Source organism: Hemiscyllium ocellatum, chromosome 20, assembly GCF_020745735.1.
Source record: "Hemiscyllium ocellatum isolate sHemOce1 chromosome 20, sHemOce1.pat.X.cur, whole genome shotgun sequence".
Classification (NCBI taxonomy): domain Eukaryota; kingdom Metazoa; phylum Chordata; class Chondrichthyes; order Orectolobiformes; family Hemiscylliidae; genus Hemiscyllium; species Hemiscyllium ocellatum.
The window spans coordinates 47,319,819-47,334,395 of NC_083420.1; the positions used below are offsets into that span (position 1 = coordinate 47,319,819).

At 42.2% G+C, this 14,577-nt stretch overlaps 1 protein-coding gene across 1 annotated transcript in view; it reads left to right on the forward strand.

Moving 5' to 3' along the window:
- The window catches only part of sdk1a (sidekick cell adhesion molecule 1a), an 827,262-nt gene that overhangs the window by 291,644 nt on the left and 521,041 nt on the right, over positions 1–14,577 (forward strand). Inside the window, exon 3 of the mRNA XM_060840817.1 lies at positions 70–176. Within this exon, the coding sequence (XP_060696800.1) occupies positions 70–176 (107 nt within the window). The remainder of the gene's footprint in view (positions 1–69; positions 177–14,577) is intronic.

Consider the following 14,577-nt stretch of genomic DNA (forward strand, 5'->3'; position numbering starts at 1 on the left):
ATTTCCGTCAGCATTATTTTCTACCCCGTTGATTCTCCAAACTAATCTGAACATTTATTCTTGTCCAAGGTATGTTATTCCATCCCTCCAGCGCTCAGACACTGGGTTTTATCAGTGTGTTGTGCGGAACAGACGTGGAGCACTTTTACAGAAGAAAACACAAGTACAAGTTGCATGTAAGTGGATGCTACCCTCTGTCACTGTGATGCACAGTATCTGAGTTGTGCATATGAGCAGCTTTGTTAGCTTTGTATAATAAGAAATGCTGTTAAAACTTCACTTTCATGACTTCTTCGAAATATGTATTGGAAACAATAGTGGCAAATGGTCCAATTTACAGCATGCACACTCGAAAGTAAACTTCCATGTAGATGATATAAATTAAGTACCTTTATAGAAACATACAAAATAGAAGCAAGTATATGCTATTTGGCCCAATGAGCATGCTTCATTGTTCAGTATAATTATGGCTGACCCTTTAACATGCATCTCTAATTTTCTGTTTGATATTGTCCATGTATTACCACTTTTGCCCAACGATACTTATTAGCTTCACACAAACTTATACTACAGCTAGATTTGCGAAGCCATTTCTTTTCTCATTCTTGCACTGACTTCACCATTTTTCTGCCGATGACATTCCACATCCTTTTCCTTTTTGCTTGTCTTTCCTAAATATTAAATGCTTGTGCATGTTCAGGTCCCAGGTTTGACCGCCCTACAGCTACATCTCTGTAATTGCAATCACAGATAATAATGATCTAATAATGTTTATAATGATTTGACTTGTAAGTCCATCTCCCTGACTGCACATACTGTGTATTCCGCCACACAGTACCATTATTTTTGATTTTTTAAAATATTGCATATCTCTTATTATGTTTCCAGGTGGGATACCCCACATTGTCAAACTCCCATGTGAAAAGGAAGGAATTGAATCTCCTGCCTTATTCACTTGTCCTATTGGTTAATCATGACAAGGTTCATTGTGATAAGGATCTCTTCTCCTGTGGATGCCCATCTCCCAGGCCAATTAAATTTATGTTTTTGAAGAAGCCCATTTAACCAGGCTTCCTTGAGCTTATGAAAGATGGAGTTTAGTATTTCTTTTCATCTTTAGTATCTAATAATACCACCCTCTCTCATATGTACACACGTGTAACCAAAAACAAAGAACAGTTGAAAAAGATATATGGAGCAGATTGTTGAATTCTGTGAGGAATAGATGATGGGATGTTGCAGCGTCAATATTGGGTGAAAGTGTGGACAGTCAACAGCTTAGTGGAATTTACAGTCCAGTTTTCTTTTGATGATTGCTAGCTTGCAATACTGAAAGCACATTCACAGCCTACTGGTTGACTAACATAAACAGGCCAGGGTTTGCAGGTGTGTTCCAAACACCTGTCTCGCGTATTCCTGGAAGGGTAAAATGCAAACATATCTTCCATCTCATGTCTCCAGTTTGGAATATAACTGACAGATTTTTTTTTCTGCTGAGAGTTGTGAAGAAATTGCCTTGTCCTTCCACTTCTTGAAGTCTCAGTCTTTGAAGCTTCTGTGGCATCCTACCATGTGTGAAATTCTAGGGATTCATTCAGCAGTCAAAATCAGTGCTATAACTTAGATTGTCAGTCATGCTTAGCTTGTAGTCTTTGTTGAAAAAGACGTGTCTTGTCTTGAACTTCAGTATCATCCATAAGTAATCTGGGGTTCTGATCCATCATTGTGACATCTCCTATTTCTGATCTCACTGTCATGTGACACTGGGAGTAATGCTGAGATTACTACCTTTTGAGGTTCTGTTGCTTTTTAATTTATTTTCATGATGCCCCTCTTTTTACTCATTGTTGGCACTGACATGGGCCCCAAACTCTGCCTTTTCACCATCCCCATTCAAAATATTCTCTAGCTGTTAAGGGACATCCTTGATCCTGGCATCAGGGCGACAACATACCATCTGGTATCCGGTCTGCAGCTAAAGTGGAAATCAATAAGCAATATATTAAAAAGCAGGTAATATTAGACTTGCTTTGATATCAACTTTATTCACTAGATGTGACTGATACCTTGTAACTCAATTCATGCAATCAGATCTTATCCAAAAATAGCTATTTGAATCTGGCTTGTTCTTTCCCTATGTTAACTAATGTAGTTAATCAGGAAAATCAACTGTGCAGTTTATCCACAGAGTTTCTCCAGTACTTTGTTTTTGTTTCAGATCTCCAGCATCTGCAGTAGTTTGCTTTTAGTAGTCTGTTTTTCTTCCCTTAATGAACTACCACTGCCACATAGTTTCATTAGCATTGGTGGTTTGAAGCAACTAGGTAGTTATGGTCATTATCTCTAATTAATCTCTGCTAAAGTAAAGGATGACATCTTTACTTGTATTGTGATATCAGCTCTTCTGCACTCGATCAATGTTGTCTAATTGAAACTGCTGACTACTCACAGGTGTGCCAGGAAGTACTGTTTTAGCCACATGCACCAATGATAGTAGAAAGTATTTAATGTTGGTTGATTAACTTGTGGAACACCTGTTGCTATTTTGTGTGAAACTTTGCAATATTTCATTTTGCCCAAAGTTTGGAATTCTGAATTGGTGTGCCATACACAATTCGTCTGACTACAAATTAAGGCTTTTGGCAAGCGTTTTTTTGCAGCGTTTGGACTTCACATTAATTGCTAAAAATGCTGAGTTGTGCATTGAGGTGCAGTTGTCTCTTTCTCAATTCACTCTGGATTCTGGTTTTCTGGTCACTCCACTGCTCTAAATCTGGTTCCATTCCTTGTTCTACATATAACGCTTGTGTCTTGCTCCTCCTCTGTTCCTCCTCTCCTTGTCTCAGCTCCCTTCTCTCTATCAATCCTACTCCCCTTGCACCCACACTCACTGTTCTCCATAAGGCCATGCCTGTCTTCTTCATCCAGCCAAACCATATTCTTCATCCTGATGCACCTCAGTTTTTTAAGTACAACTATCCTGATTCTCAAAATTATGAAGACCAGATGTGGTCTCTTGTGTCTATTCTGCCATTTCATAAGATGATACATAGACTAGCAGGAGGCTGGAAGAACACAGCAAGCCAGATAGTATCAGGAGGTGGAGAAGTCAACATTTTGGGTGTAACCCTTCTTCAAGACTCGGGGTTAGTGTGAGGAGACTTACAGATAAACGGGGTGGCGGGGGCAAGGTGATGAAGTGGGGTAGATGAAGACAGTAGAGGGTATGATCTGGTTGGTCAATGGGAGGAATGAATCCGGTAGGTGGCTGAGAGGAGTGGAAGGGAGGGGGAGAGCTGGGTAGGGAGCTGGGGGAAGTGAAGGGAAAAGAGGTTATTTGAAATTGGAGAATTCAATGTTGGGTCCTCCGGGCTGTAGGCTGCCCAGGCAGAAGATGAGGTGTTCTTCCTCCAGTTTAGTAAGATCATGGCTGCTGCAAATGTGTTGCTGGTCAAAGCACAGCAGGTTAGGCAGCATCTCAGGAATAGAGAATTCGACGTTTCGAGCACAAGCCCTTCATCAGGAATAAGAGAGAGAGCCAAGCAGGCTGAGATAAAAGGTAGGGAGGAGGGACTAGGGGGAGGGGCGATGGAGGTGGGATAGGTGGAAGGAGGTCAAGGTGAGGGTGATAGGCCGGAGTGGGGTGGGGGCGGAGAGGTCAGGAAGAGGATTGCAGGTTAGGAGGGCGGTGCTGAGTTGAGGGAACCGACTGAGACAAGGTGGGGGGAGGGGAAATGAGGAAGCTGGAGAAATCTGAATTCATACCTTGTGGTTGGAGGGTTCCCAGGCGGAAGATGAGGCGCTCCTCCTCCAGCCGTCGTGTAGTTGTGTTCTGCCGGTGGAGGAGTCCAAGGACCTGCATGTCCTCTGTGGAGTGGGAGGGGGAGTTAAAGTGTTGAGCCACGGGGTGATTGGGTTGGTTGGTTCGGGCGGCCCAGAGGTGTTCTCTGAAGCGTTCCGCAAGTAAGCGGCCTGTCTCACCAATATAGAGGAGGCCACATCGGGTGCAGCGGATGCAATAGATGATGTGTGTGGAGGTACAGGTGAACTTGTGGCGGATATGGAAGGATCCCTTGGGGCCTTGGAGGGAAGTGAGTGTGGAGGTGAGGGCGCAAGTTTTACATTTCCTGCGGTTGCAGGGGAAGGTGCCGGGGGTGGAGGTTGGGTTGGTGGGGGGTGTGGATCTGACAAGGGAGTCACGAAGGGAGTGGTCCTTGCGGAACGCTGATAGGGGAGGGGAGGGGAGGGAAATATATCCTTGGTGGTGGGGTCCGTTTGGAGGTGGCGGATGGCTGAACATCTATGCAAGCTCTAAATTTCCATACAGTTCTCACGTGCATTGATTTCCTTCGACGTTAAAGTTTTATTTTAAATGGGATGCAAGTGTCATTGACAAAACCCAAATGTACTTCCCATTCCTAACTATAATCTTGAACCTTTGCAGTCTCTGTGCTATGGATGCAACCACATGCTGTCTGGGAGGTTATTTAAGGTTTTTACCTAGCCATGATGAGGGTGGATGATGTAGTTACAGGTCAAGATGTCATGTGACTTGGAGAGGAACTTTTGAGGTGCCAGTATTCTGATGTGTCTGCAATCCTTGACTTTCTAGGTGGTAGGGGTCACTGGTTTGGAAGATACTGCCAAAGGAGTCTTGAAAGTTCATCTTGTAGATGGTGCATACTACTGTTACTGTGCACTGTGTATCCATTAGAGTTTAGGAAAATGAGAAGTGGTCTTGTTGAAATATAGGAAACAATCACAGGACTTGACAGGCTAGTTGTTGAAAGAATGGCAACCCTTCTAAAAGAGGCTCAATGGGCAAAATTACCTTACCCCTGCTCCCAATTCCCAAGTATTCATGTTTCGACTTATGGAGGTGATTGGAATTGGAGGACATGGTTTAAGAAGAAGAGGTCCTCCTTTTAAGATAGGGAGAAGTTTTCTCATTTAGTTTTGATCATTGCTCTCCAGTAAGATTCAGGGTGCTGGAGGCTCCAGAGTGTTTTTTTTATATTTCTGTTTATTTGAAGGGCTATATTCCTGCTTACAACAGCCGTGAAAAAATCAGTAGAAGTAGCTCTGAATAATCAGGCACTCAGCAGACCCCAATGTGTCAATCAGTGTGTTGGGGTCAGGGTGAGGGTTGGGGGACACTGCTGCTGAAGTGAGCTCCTCGTAAGTTGTAGAGTCCTCAGTAGCAGTGAACCCCTCTGCTTATTGCTGCTGAGAGGGCAAAAATACTGTTATTATGTGGTCAATGTCCCAGAGAATTTCAATCTTTTCACCTGTGTAACACACTTTTTCAGCAGGTAATAAGTTACCAAGAAGATAATGCTCAAAGTCTGCTCAAAATACACTTGTGCTGTTTTCCACTGATTATTTTAATGGCATTGCACAACAGAGGTTCAAGTTGCCATGAAGTGGATATGTTTATTAAAATGACAGACAGAATGATGGTATCTGTTAGTCATTTTTGATTTACTATTTAAAATTGCAATTAGCCACATCCAGATTTCCACATTCTATAACACTGCTCTGGCTGAAAGTTTCAGGTGGAATTCAGACTAGAGTAAAGCAAAGCTGGTAGTGAGAAAAGTGGAAGGCAGGAGAAATAAATGCCAGCATCAAATAGATTTAAAAGGCAGAATAACAATATTCTAGCTGAAACCAGACTGCATCTATAACAAGGTTACAATTGATGATACACAAAGAAGTAAATGGATATGATCTGATTGCTATTATGGGGATGTGATTTTAAAAAAAATCAAGGCTCAGAACTGAATATTCTAGAATGTTTGATATTTATGACAGGCAGAAAGGAAAAGCAAGTAGAGTGGTGCTAAAAATAAGGGCGAGGGTACATTAACAGGAGAGGAACTTAACTCAAAAGGAAGAGATGTAGAATCTGTTTGGGTAGAAATAACAGTTTGGAGAATTTTGGTATTCAGCCAAGGAGGATCAGAAAGCTGACAAAGGGAGAGCAGAATATGAATGTAAACTAGCAAGAAGCACAAATAAAGACTGTAAAATTTCTACAGCTCTGTAAAATGAAAATGTTAGCAAATATAAATGTGGGTCCATTCCTGGCAGAGGCAAAAAAATTTATAATGGGAAATAGGGAAATGCAGAAGAGCTATCTTGTTAATCAAGCAAAGTCAACAGTTCTCCTGACTATCCAAATGACTTCCCACCTAGGGAAGCTTTTTAGGAGCTGAGAATTAAATTTTATTTTTCTTTATGCTTCTACAATTATTTTACTGGGTTTGTTCATTACCAGTCCCCTAAAACAAACTCAGAAAATGCTGGAGGAACTGAGCAGGTCTGGTAGCATTTTGTTGAAAGGGAAACAGTTAGCGTTTTGAATCTGGTAAGAGCCTCCTTCAGAACTGAAAGGTGGCAGAAATGTTAACATGAGAGCATGGTGTTTATTAAAATGGCATATGATTGGGAGGTCAGCGTCATTCCTACAGACAGAGCAGAGGTGTTCCACGAAGCGGCCACCCAGTCTAAGTTTGCTATCATCAGTGTGAAGGAGACCATATTGTGACCTACTATGTCTCTCTGAATCTTTACCTCCTGCCCTTCTCCTCGAAGATGCTCATTGAAACCTAACTACTGTGAACTCACCCTTCAGTTCTTCTATACCCTGGGACACACAAATCAGTGATATAAAACTTACTAAAAGAAGTTAAAAAAGGCTTATGGTTTGCTTGCCTTCATTGGTAGTGGCATTTAGTATGAGGAAAGATAAGTTATGCTGCAGCTTTATAGAACTTTAGTCAGGCCACACTTGGAATATTGCATACAATTCTGGTCAGCACAGTACCAGAGGATTGTGGATGCCTTGGAGAGGGTACAGAAAATGTTGATCAGGTTGTTGCCTGGAATGGGGGATTTTAGTTATGAAGAAAGATCAGACAGACCGGGCTTGTTTTCACAGGTACTCAGGAGTTTTGAAGGAAGACCTGATAGAAGTTTGTAAGATTGAGAATGGCATGGATAGAGAGGAGGCTTTTTCCTCAGGGTGGAGGGGTCAATTACAATGGGATACAGGTTCGAGGTGAGAGAGGGGAAAATTTGTGGGGGAAGTATTTCACACAAAGGGTGGTGAGTGGGTGAAATTGAATCAAAGCTTGACAGTTAACTGTCAGCCTTCACCAAAGTGGCGAATTCTCCATAGCAAGACCTTAACTAATTAGTGTCCACCACCAATCTATCAGCAATATTTCCCATGCATACTAAATGCTGAACCCCTTCAGAGTGGTATTTTTGTACGTGTCCTGATGATGTAAGGTGAAAAGCTTTAACAAAATATGTTTTCTATTCAACAATATATCCATACTATGGGAATTTGGGTAAAAAGGCACATTCCATAGCCACGGGTTCCGAATGCAGTAGGAGACAGTGTTCCATTTCGGAAAGTGCACAAGCTGACCAACTGGAGGTGCCAAGGCTGCAGCACTTTTAGACAGGTGACAGGACCTAGTTTGTCAGTTTGTAAAACTACTTGATTTGAACACGATAAAATTACATGCCTGAGCAGAAACTGCACTTGCCTTCTCTTTTCTGTGAAACCCCTCGCATCAAAATTTAAGAGTTGAAAACTCACTCGGAGACTGCATGACTCCAAATGGAGCATTCCAAAAGGGAGAGCTCTTCATTGATACAACTTGAGAGTTCTTGAAAGAGAATCTAGAATCAATCATCATGGTGTCCAGATAAAAAGAATTTAGAAAGCCATAATTGGTGCAGGGACAAAGAAGGAGCATCACATTAACAGGCCCTTCGGCCCTCCAAGCCTGTGCCAATACATTTAACTGTTCCATACTAAAACCGTCTTCACTCACAGAATCTGTATGTCTCTATTCCCTTTCCATTCATATAATTGTCCAGGTACTTCTTGAATGCTGCTGTTGTGCCTGCTTCCACCGTCACCTCTGACAGCATGTTCCAGGCACCTCGCCACCCTTTGTGTGAAACTTGCTTCCCACATCTCTTTTTTTTTGGTAAATACCTTTATTGAAAAGAAGAAGATTTGAGGTTTTTTTACAAAATTAATATAAAATAGTGTTTCCACTTTTCAGTATAATAACAGCACCAATATAAATTAAGAAAATTAATTACTAATCTACTGTACAAACTACCGAAACACAGAATAAGACATAAGAAAGAAAACTTTATATATAAAAAAAAGACCACAGTGTCGTACATGACTGACAACAAAAAATGGGGGAAAAGGTGAGTAAATAAATAAGTACACATTCAGAATAAAATTATATCAAGTCACAACAAAACTCGTATTTATATGGGATTCTTCCTACCGGGGCCCCCGAACCATCAAACATCATCCTCATGGCTAAAAAAGGCCCTAGGCAGTATGGTTGATACATTTGCATCGCTGTAGTTCAAAAAGGGATGCCATGTTCTGTAAAATAATTCTGTTTATTGGTGCACCATATTCATACGGAAGTCAAGGGGAATATATTCCATAACTATCCTGGGCCAATTCGAAAGTCCCGGGGGACTTTCCAGTACCCAACGTATTAAAATATTTTTCCTTACACAAAAGGAAAGGGTAATAAATAGTTTCTTCCCATTTGCATCTAGAGAAGGAAAATTTGGAAAGCCCAAAAGGAAAAACACTGGGTTCAACCCCATCTCCATTCCCAAAATCTTTGCCAAGGCATTCACTACATTGTCCCAATATCTACGAATCTTATGGCATGTGACAATGAGTGAGAGTACCAACTTCTATTTTACATTTAGGGCACATTGGGGATGCTCCTGCCTTGAACTTTTCAAGATGCTCTGGTGCCATATGAGCACTATGAAGTATGTTCAGTTGAATAGCCTGAGTTCTGTTACAGATAGAGATCTTCCTGGCATTTTCCCAGATATCCTCCCACATCTCTCAGGAGACTTCCATCCCCGATTCTTGATTCCAGGTTTTATATAACTTCCATATCCTTTGATACTTATTATCTAGCGAGTGGCAGAGAGTACTGACTGAGGGTGTACCCATTGGCCAAAGCGCACTCCTTTCCATATCTGATTCGCACGGATTTGTCATCAATGTGGTTGCTTTTTGTATGAAATCTTGTACTTGAAAATATCAAAAAAGGTCCTTGTTAGGCAACCTGAACTTCTGATGCAACTGTTTGAAGGACATCATGACCTCCCCATCGAACAGATCTCCCAAACAGGAGATGCCTCTGGACTCCCAAATTTTTCATTCCTGAAGAAGGGCTCATGCCCGAAACATCGACTCTCTTGTTCCTTGGATGCTGCCTGACATGCTGCGCTTTTCCAGCAACACATTTTCAGCTCTGATCTCCAGCATCTGCAGTCCTCACTTTCTCCCAAATTTTAAGTCCAGCATCAGTCAAGCCTAGCTGAAATCCCAACATTCCCACTATAAGAGTAGAAGGGGAGGTTTTTTTTGTGAATTACCCTCATCCTGCCACATCATCCTCCAAGCTTTGATTGTATTTAATACAACTGGATTTTTACAAAGATCCATAATAACTCTTATGTTATCCATAAATAATAGATGATGAGGGAACATTTTGCTTGGGAAGCCTCAATATCCAACCAAATTGATTGTGGGTCACAAGAGACCCAATCAGCCACATATGATAACAAAGAACTCAGTTGGTACCTCCTGAAATCCGGAAAATCTAGACCTCCCCTTACTCGTGGGAGCTGCAACTTATCTAATTTAATAAGGGACCGTCAATGATTCCAAATAAAGGAGCCAAGCCAAACACAAAGCTTACACAGCGCCTGTTTCGGCAACAACAAAGGAAGCATTCTCATGAGGTATAATAGGCGAGGTAGAATATTCATCTTGACCAAAGCTATTCTTCCCAGCCAGGATATCAGGATATCTTCCCAGCATTGGAGGTCCTGCCTTATTTTCTCTAATAAATGTGTATAATTAGCTTTGTATAGCTGTCCAAATACCAGGGTAATAAAAATACCTAAATAAAGTAAACCTCCCAGTGACCACTGAAAGGGGAATCGGGATCCATCCAGAAAATTGGATATGCTGGTAAGACCTAACTGCATGGCCTCTGATTTCGTAAAGTTAATTTTGTAACTTGAGAACATACCAAATAAGTTAACCACTTGAATTAAGCGGGGCACAGACATCAATGGGTCATTTAGGAAAAGAAGGACATTTTCCGTATAAAGAGTGATTTCATGCTTACCCGATCCTACCTCCGGTGCTGTTATATTAGGGTCAGTTTGGATGGCTTCCACCAGAGGATCAATCACTAGTGTAAATAATAGTGGTGAGAGAGGGCTTCCTTGACGACAATTTCTGTCAACACTAAAGCTGTCCGATCTTATGCCATTGGTAATCGCCGCTGATTTAGGGTCGTTATATAATACCGTGACTCACTTGGTAAAGACCTCTCCAATGCCAAACCGTTCCATAGTTTAAAAAACATATGCCCATTCTACCCGATTGAATGCCTTATCTGCATTTATGGAGATGACTGATCCCGGTATCGCTCCTTGCAGCAGACTTGTACCATATTTAACAATCTTCTAATGTAATTAGTAGATCTGCGACTCATGATAAACCCCGTCTGATCCTCTTTTATAACAAATGGTAAAACCCTCTTCAGTCTTAATGCCAACATTTTTGAGAGAATTTTGAAGTCCACATTCAATAAAGATATAGGTCTGTACGAAGTCCAGTCATCTGGGGCATTTCCTTTCTTAAAAATGAGAGGGATATTTGCTTCTCTCAGGGAGGGCGGGAGGCTACCCTGACTATAGATGGTCTGGCCAATTTGTCTATAAATTCTTCACTGAACTCAGCCTGAAATCTGTCTGGTCCAGGCGCTTTACCGCTCTGGAGCTGCCTCACCGCCTCCTGGACTTCCTGGGTTGTCGGATTTTTAAGAGATTCCATCTTCCTTGCTCTATCCTCATAGCCTTCCGACTTATATAACTTGAAGTAGAACTTTCTAAAGGCTGCATTGATCTTTTAAGGATCACAAGCCAAGGTACCAGCACCCTCTCGAATAGACATAATGGATTGGTGAGCCTTTTTCTTTCTGGCAAGGTCTGCTAGATACCTTCCCGCCTTATCACCGTGCTCAAATAATCTCTGCTTTGCAAACAGTATCTCCCTCTTTGCTGTTTGAGTAAGTGCAGTATTCAAAGTAGCCCTGAGGGCTGTAATCCGCTGTAATTTAGTAATGGATGGCCTATCAACATACGCTGTCTCAGCTGCCTTCAGGCGAACCTCAAGCAGACGCTGTTGTTCTCCCTTTTGTCTTTTCCGGATTACAGAATATGAGATAACCAAGCATATGCCTTAGCAGTCTGGGTTGCTGGCTGTATCTGAATTCATACCCCAGAAAATTTTAAATTCATGTGAGAAATATTCAATGAACATACTATCCTTCAATAGGAAAGGGTCCATATGCCAATGTCGGGAACCCACCTTGTCATCACTAGTCTTGACCTCCATATACATTGCTGCGTGGTTGGATATAGTTATATTCCTTATTTTACAAGACATTTTGAATTCAGGAAGGTTGAGGGGACAAAAAAAATCAATTCTGGTATGATACTTATGTGAGTTAGAGTAAAAAGTAAAATTTCTACCCTCAGGGTGGAGACACCTCCACACATCTACCAGTCCCAACTCCCTATTCAGATCAGCCAACTGCCTGGATCTCTGAGATGTACCCACAGAGCTCCTAGGTATCCTGTCCAACTTCGGGATCAATAACGCAATTAAAATTTCCCCCTATAATTATATAACGCACCCGAGAGCCATCAACTTGGAGATCGCAATAATTACAAATTTAAAAGCATGTGGCAGGGGGCAATATACATTCAAAATCCCGTACTTCTGTCCATATATTAGGGCTTTAAGTAATATATACCGTCTGGACTCATCTTTTATCTGGCTTAGCATTTGGAGGGGAAGATTCTTCTGGATAAGAATGGCTGCTCCCCTACTTTTTGAGCTGAAAGATGAAAAAAACACCTCACCAAATCCTCCCTGCTGCAGCTTCGAATGCTTCTTTGAATGACTAACCATGATCGTTCAAGAATGTCCAAGACCTCCCAGGAGAAAGAACCCCACTCAAAAAGCATTGGGTAGAGACCATAAATAATTCACATAAATTTAAAAATACAACCTTTAAAACAACTAAATCAAAACAACTAAGAACTACTTCTTTAAAAAAACATAAGACATAATTCAAAGGAGACTTTCCCCCTTGTCCATAGGGGGCACTCCTACTTTCAGTAATCCCACGATAACACCTCCCAGCTAGAGCCATGCCCTCGGCCCAGACATTACAAAGTAAATAAACAAATGGCAATGTCTTATAATACAGGAGTTAGAAGTGAGCAACCAACCAGCCCCCTCCATATTATTACCTAGGCACTCTTAACAAGACAGCAACATAAACACAGCAGTGGAATGGACGATGGAAGAGGACTTGCCATCTGAGGTAGTTTGGGCTGAGGTTAGAAATAGGAAAGGTGAGGTCACCCTGTTAGGTGTTTTCTACAGGCCTCCTAATAGTCCTAGAGAAGTAGAGGATAATATTGCGAGGATGATTCAGGAAAAGAGTGAAGGTAGCAGGGTGGTTGTTATGGGGGACTTTAACTTCCCAGATATTGACTGGGAGAGCTATAGCTCGAGTTCATTAGATGGGTCGGTGTTTGTCCAATGTGTGCAGGAGGGTTTCCTGACACAATATGTCGACAGGCCAACAAGAGGGGAGGCTATATTGGATTTGGTTCTAGGTAATGAACCAGGCCAGGTGTTAGACTTGGAGGTAGGTGAGCACTTCGGGGACAGTGACCACAACTCGGTGACTTTTACTTTAGTGATGGAGAGGGATAATCGTGCGCCGCAGGGCAAGAGCTATAGCTGGGGGCAGGGAAATTATGATGCAGTGAGGCATGACTTAGGTTGTGTGGATTGGAAAAACAGGATTCAAGAGAAGAACACTAATGAGATGTGGGGATTGTTCAAGGAGCAGCTACTGCGTGTCCTCGATAGGTATGTACCAGTCAGGCATGGTGTAAAGGGCCTTGTGAGGCAGCCGTGGTTTAGTAAGGAATTGGAGTCCCTTGTGAAAGGGAAGAAGGCGGCATATGTAAAGATGAGGCGTGAAGGTTCAGTAGGGGCGATTGAGAGTTATAAGGTAGCCAGGAAGAAGCTAAAGAGGGAGCTAAGAGAAGCGAGAAGGGGACATGAAAAGTCTTTAGCTGGTAGGATTAGGGAAAACCCAAAGGCTTTCTATAGGTATGTCAAGAATAAAAGGATGACTAGGGTAGGTATCGGTCCAGTCAAGGATAGTAGTGGGAAGTTGTGTGTGGAGGCGGAGGAGATTGGAGAGACATTAAATCAGTACTTTTCATCAGTATTCACTCAGGAACAGGACACTGTTGCTGATGTGAATATGGAATCACAAATAATTAAAATGGATGCCCTGGAAATATGCAGGGAAGAGGTTTTGGGAATATTGGAGAGGATGAATATAGATAAGTCTCCTGGGCCTGATGGCATTTACCCCAGGATCCTATGGGAAGCTAGGGAGGAGATAGCAGAGCCATTGGCCTGGATTTTTATGTCGTCATTGTCAACGGGAATAGTACCAGAGGACTGGAGGATAGCGAATGTGGTCCCATTGTTCAAGAAAGGGAGTAGGGATAGCCCTAGTAACTATAGGCCAGTGAGTCTGACTTCAGTGGTGGGCAAAGTCTTAGAGAGAATGGTAAGGGATAAGATTTATGAACATCTGGGTAGGAATAACGTGATCAGGGATAGCCAGCATGGTTTTGTGAAGGGCAGGTCGTGCCTCACAAACCTTATTGAGTTCTTTGAGAAGGTGACTAAGGAAGTGGATGAGGGTAAAGCAGTAGATGTTGTGTATATGGATTTTAGTAAGGCGTTCGATAAGGTTCCCCATGGTAGGCTAATGCTAAAACTTCGGAGGTATGGCATTGAGGATACATTAGAGGTTTGGATTAGGAATTGGCTGGCTGGAAGGAGACAGAGGGTAGTAGTTGATGGATTATGTTCATCTTGGAGCGCAGTTACTAGCGGTGTACCACAAGGATCTGTTTTGGGACCATTGCTTTTTGTTATCTTTATAAATGATCTAGAGGAAGGACTTGAAAGCTGGGTAAGCAAGTTTGCGGATGACACGAAAGTCGGTGGAGTTGTGGATAGTGAGGAAGGAAGTGGTAGGTTACAGCGGGATATAGATAAGTTGCAGAGCTGGGCGGAAATGTGGCAAATGGAATTCAATGTAGCTAAGTGCGAAGTCGTTCACTTTGGTAGGAATAACAAGATGATGGATTACTGGGCTAATGGTAGGCTACTTGGTAGTGTGGATGAGCAGAGGGATCTTGGTGTCTATGTACACAGATCTCTGAAAGTTGCCACCCAGGTAAATAGTGCTGTGAGGAAGGCATATGGTGTACTGGGCTTTATTGGCAGAGGAATTGAGTTCCGGAGTCCTGAGGTCATGTTGCAGTTGTATAAGACTCTGGTGCAGCCTCATCTGGAGTATTGTGTGCAGTTTT